We start from the raw sequence: 5,000 nt of genomic DNA on the forward strand, positions 1-5,000 counted from the left end.
CATGAGCTATTTAAATGTAAAAGCTTAAATACTTTGTGATCGGTTTATTTATTTAGCATGTTCTACGTCTTCATCTTTCAGTTTCTTTCGCACCGCTTTCTCCATTTCTAGAAGGTTCTCATAGAGCGCTGCGGACGTAGTGTCGTCAATCTCCATCTGAAAATCAACAACCAAAGACAAAACTTCCAAAACACTGCCAAAATGTGAGAATACAGCCTTTCCGTTGGACAAGTGCTAGTTTTTGTTAAGATATCCTGTTATAATGATAAATTCCTTGTTTTCTAAGTATGATGCAGCAGATGTGATAATGTCTATATGGGATCTGATACAGGCCCCACGGTTCTGACCTTGTGAGTACGTGTGTAATTGTTTCCCAGTCCAGAGGTTAAGCTGTGGTATTTGACCATTGGATCCAGTGACTCTGGTTTTTGCTTGAACAGCCAAAACTGCAATACAAAGCACACATGAATACCGACCTTCATACAGAGACAGAACCTCAAATAGCCTCATAAATCAAAATAAAAATACAGATGTGTTTTTTTGGGGGTACATACCAAAGCCTCAGCCCCGTTATAAGGTGTGAGGGTGAAAGTATTGGTGAAAATTCTTATCTGATCAGAAGGGAGGCGAGAAAAAGAAACAAAGCAGATATTATATAAGGAGTAAAACAATCGGTGGCATGCTGTGATGGGAAAATAATCCACAATGGGATGGTGCGATGCAGCCTGGCGCACCCTAAAGTGGATAATTTTTCTAGAACAGCATTTCCCAAAGTGTTTTATTCCTCATACAGCACAGCAATTTGCCAGCAATTACAATGTTTTATTTATTAATGAACATAGCATTCATTTTAACATATAGAGTTAGATTTAATATTAGTTCAGGTTAGTTTCTGTTATCACTCATATTATAGAAGCTATAAACGTATAGCTCATTCCCTCACCAGTCCCTCTTTTTATCCCTCTCTTGAAGGTAATAATCACAGCTCGTCATGTTACTAAGAAACCAGAAAGTGCAAAGCCTTCTGTCTTGAAGATTTGCCGCGGTGAAAAACATACTAAATGCTAGAAAGCGCAGACACTGGAGACTCCTTCCGTAAATTTAACAAACGTCTCCTTCACCGTATCAGTGATTATATTTGACTTCTGTCGGATAACGAGCTTTTTATGATCCATTTATTATTAGCATTAGATTATGTCGATCGTCTGCCATGCAGGTCCCTGTGAATGAGTTGTTACTATAGAAACGATAATGTAAAAAAAGACTGCTAAGTCTAGGCGATATGACAAAAATATCATATCATGATTCTCAAAGACTTTTCTACGATACATGATATGTTTAGTATCACAAAATATACGTTTATGAACAATTTCACAGCAATAATGTAGTGCTGCTTGTGTTTTAAAAGTCATTTGACGTCTACAGGAAAAATCTGAAACAGAAAATTGAACATTTTACAATTTTAAAGATCAAGTACAAAATATTCATATCGAAGTGGCTGCTTGCATTCGTTTTGTATTTATATTTAAAAAAATAAACATTTAAAAAATTTTAATTTAAGAGAATTTTTTAAAAATGTAATAAAAAGATATCACAATATCTCAGCAAAGTATATTGTGACATAATTTATCACAATATTGATATTATCAATATCACATCACTTATCATATCACACAGCTCATATCACAAATCTGTGATTTGCCCTGCAGCCAGCACTACTGTCCAAGCATCCGTTACAGAAAATTAATCAACATCTTCTGACCAATTGAGAATTCAATGGCGCTGTGATATAAATACATGTAGACAACAAGTGATTACAGAGATATCTGAAAACTTACCAGCCACATTATAGGCATGATAAGGGTCCAGATGAAGGAGGGTAGGATTCCATATGTGAGGTTAGTCATCACTAATCCAGGACAGGTCACTGATGAGTACAGACCCTGGAGGAAGGAAAATCAGTCTTTGTCAGATGTTGGTGTGTTGAATGATGCTAGCAGGGGGAAGGGTGGCAGTTTAAATACCAGGAGACTGGGAGTTCCTGGTTGGTGCCCTTGCTGTGAATCAAGGTGCTATTATATCGCCATGACTTGAAAGGGTGTCGCACATGGAAGAAGACCTTACCCCAAGTTTGTAGGTGATCACCAGGCTTTTGGAGAAATGTTCTCTGATCAGATAATACTAAATTTGATCTGTTTGGCCATAATGATCAGCACTATTTATGGAAAAAAAATTGGGTGAAGCTTTTAATCCAAATAACACCATCCCAACTGTGAAGCATGGGCATGGCAGAATCATGCTTTGGGGGTGATTTGCTAGAAAAGCACTTTAGAAAATAGATGCCATCGTGACGAAGGAAGATTATCTAGAAATACCGAAGCAACACAAAAAGTTCAACAGAAATCCGCCAGAAAGTTAAAAACTTGGTTGCAACTGAATCTTTCAGCAGGACAATGATCCTAAGAATACGTCTAAAGTTGTAACAAAATGGTTTAAAGACAACAAAGTAAAAGCATCAACGTGGCCATCACAAAGCCCTGACCTGAGTCCCATGGGAAATTTGTAGTCTGAAAAATGTGTGCAAGGAGGCCCACATTCCTCCGAGTTACACCAGTTCTGTCAGATGAAAACGAGCCAGAATTCCAGCAAAGTATTGTGAGAAGCTTGTGGAAGGCTACCCCGAGAGTTTGATCCAAGTTTCAGCAAATATAAAGCAATGCCACCAAAATATAACAGAGTACCCACAGAAAACCTGACGTAGTAAATAAAAGCTGAAATAAATGTCTCTTAGCTATTATTTTCAAATGACCTCTAATGGATATTAGAGATAGCCTAATTGACTTAACACAGGAACTGTGTCATAACATGAAATGTGTGGAAATGTGAAAAATTCTGTAAGTTTGACTGTCTTTAGCCTAAGTGTATGTACACTTTTAGCCTTAACTGCAAATGCAACTTGATTTACAAAGTAACACTGGTACTATTGCACTTGCACTGGAGAATGTAATGTCATAATTCTCTCCTTCACTTGTAGCCACAATATTTTAAACAATCCGATTATTGTCCGAGTCATACAGACTCAGCATTTTCCCATTACAAGATTACTTAAATGAACAGAAATGTGATTTATTCCAAATCTGTTTCCCCCCCCCCCCCCCTGCAGTTGTCAGTTTTTATACATGTGTACACACTCACGTCTACTTCCAGTCTGGGAATTGTAAAACGGCAAAATGACAATATCCATGGTGAAATGTATCGAGAACTGAAGAATTCCTTAAAATTGCTCTGTACATTTACAGCATTTGGCAGATTTACATATATTTCATTTATACAACTGAGCACTTGATGGTTAAGGGCCTTGCTCAAGGGCCAACAGTGGCAGCTTGGTGATGCTGGGATTTGAACTTCTGGTCACAAGTCCAATGCCTTAACCACTGAGCTACCACTGCCACAGGTAGGTTGTGAGTCACTGCACTTCATTCACCTGGCTGTTATAATGGCGGTTCAAGGCCAGGCTCAGCAGGTCAGATGCATATTTAGAGGAGCTGTATGGTTCTACACCTTGCTTGTGCTGCAGGTCATCAAGACTGAAAGCTGAACGGCGTGCATTGCTAGACGAGGTCCAGATCACCTGAGAGCTGTGGCCTGGTTGGCATAACAGGGGCTCCAATTCCCGAACCTACAGTACAAAGAGAGAGAGAGAACTAGAGAGTTTTTGCACATCATTGCATGCTCACAAACAAGATCTGGCCTAAACAGGAACCAATGGTGTTTGAGTTTCTATTATAGATTATTTTCCACTGTATAAGTCATTTTATCACTACTAAGTTCAACATGAAACTTGTTTACGTGCATGGGTTTATGTTTATTTATGGGCCAGTATGTCAAAACCATGTCTGCGCTGCTTCTTAACAAAATGGAAGGACACGGGGAATGTGTACGAGAAGAAAAAGAAAGACAGAAGGACAGAAAAATGACCTCATGGTCGCCGTGTGTTCCCGATGTAGCAGAAAACCGACACTTCTGTCCTGCAGACTGACTCACTGAATCTACTGCAACTTTAATGCTCATCTGATCCACAGTATCTTCATCACCATCCAGAGATAAGCAGTTCTGTAACTCTGCCTCAACCAGAATGATCAATTCCATAAGAAGAGGTCAAAGGTCAGCATAATAATGAATGAGCCCTTAAATCAGTCCACCAACAGAATGGGGTTCAGGCATCTAAGGAGTTGTTTTAATGTGTTTAACTCGGCTAAATTGAAATGTTATTGCTGACGAGGGAAGGTTTCAGGGTGCGCTTAGTTTCAGAGTAAGATATACTGTATTTGGTCGGCCGGGGATCAGGTGGTAGAGCGGGTTGTCCGCTAATCGTAGGGTTGGCGGTTCGATTCCACGCCCACGTGACTCCACATACCGAAGTGTCCTTTGGCAAGACACTGAATCCCAAGTTGCTCCCGATGGCAAGTTAGCGCCTTGCATGGCAGCTCTGCTACCACTGGTGTGTGAGTGTGTGTGTGTGAATGGGTGAATGAGACACAGTGTAAAGCGCTTTGGATAAAAGCACTATATAAGTGCACCATTTACCATTTAGTCACACGTGTAATATGCTATGACAATATACAGCATATTTAATTTAATGCTAGTGACACTCATAGAGTGCTATGTTTCATAAGTCAGAGTTGTGTCATATTTCTTGTACTTTGTAAATACTGGATTTAATGCTCTGCAGGATGTTAAAATTTTGTGATACTTGTATAACTAAACCCTGATTGATACATATATTTTTTTTAATTCGCGATGCAATTTGTGGAGTTTTTTGTGTGCTTTTTTTTTTGCAGAAAACTACTTGAATTGTTGAAATTGCAATGGCACAAAGTAGTTTTGCAGGGTCTTTCGCAGTGACATTTACTGGTAAGTGAGACCTTTTAGCTGTTACTCATGTTCAACAAGTGAATCGAAGAGGGCTTTGGCTGAATGTGCGTTTGTGATGACGTCAC

At 39.2% G+C, this 5,000-nt stretch overlaps 1 protein-coding gene across 1 annotated transcript in view; it reads right to left on the minus strand.

Annotated features, from left to right (window-relative positions):
• Positions 1-5,000, minus strand: part of hsd17b7 (hydroxysteroid (17-beta) dehydrogenase 7) — an 8,138-nt gene that overhangs the window by 189 nt on the left and 2,949 nt on the right. Inside the window, exons 5-9 of the mRNA XM_017479810.2 lie at positions 3,485-3,679; positions 1,839-1,943; positions 555-611; positions 348-446; positions 1-156 (exon numbers count right to left, since the gene is read on the minus strand). The exon at positions 1-156 is cut by the window's left edge and continues 189 nt beyond it. Coding sequence (XP_017335299.1) covers positions 49-156; positions 348-446; positions 555-611; positions 1,839-1,943; positions 3,485-3,679 — 564 coding nt within the window. The 3' untranslated portion in view covers positions 1-48. The remainder of the gene's footprint in view (positions 157-347; positions 447-554; positions 612-1,838; positions 1,944-3,484; positions 3,680-5,000) is intronic.

This window comes from Ictalurus punctatus, chromosome 11 (assembly GCF_001660625.3).
Source record: "Ictalurus punctatus breed USDA103 chromosome 11, Coco_2.0, whole genome shotgun sequence".
Lineage (NCBI taxonomy): Eukaryota > Metazoa > Chordata > Actinopteri > Siluriformes > Ictaluridae > Ictalurus > Ictalurus punctatus.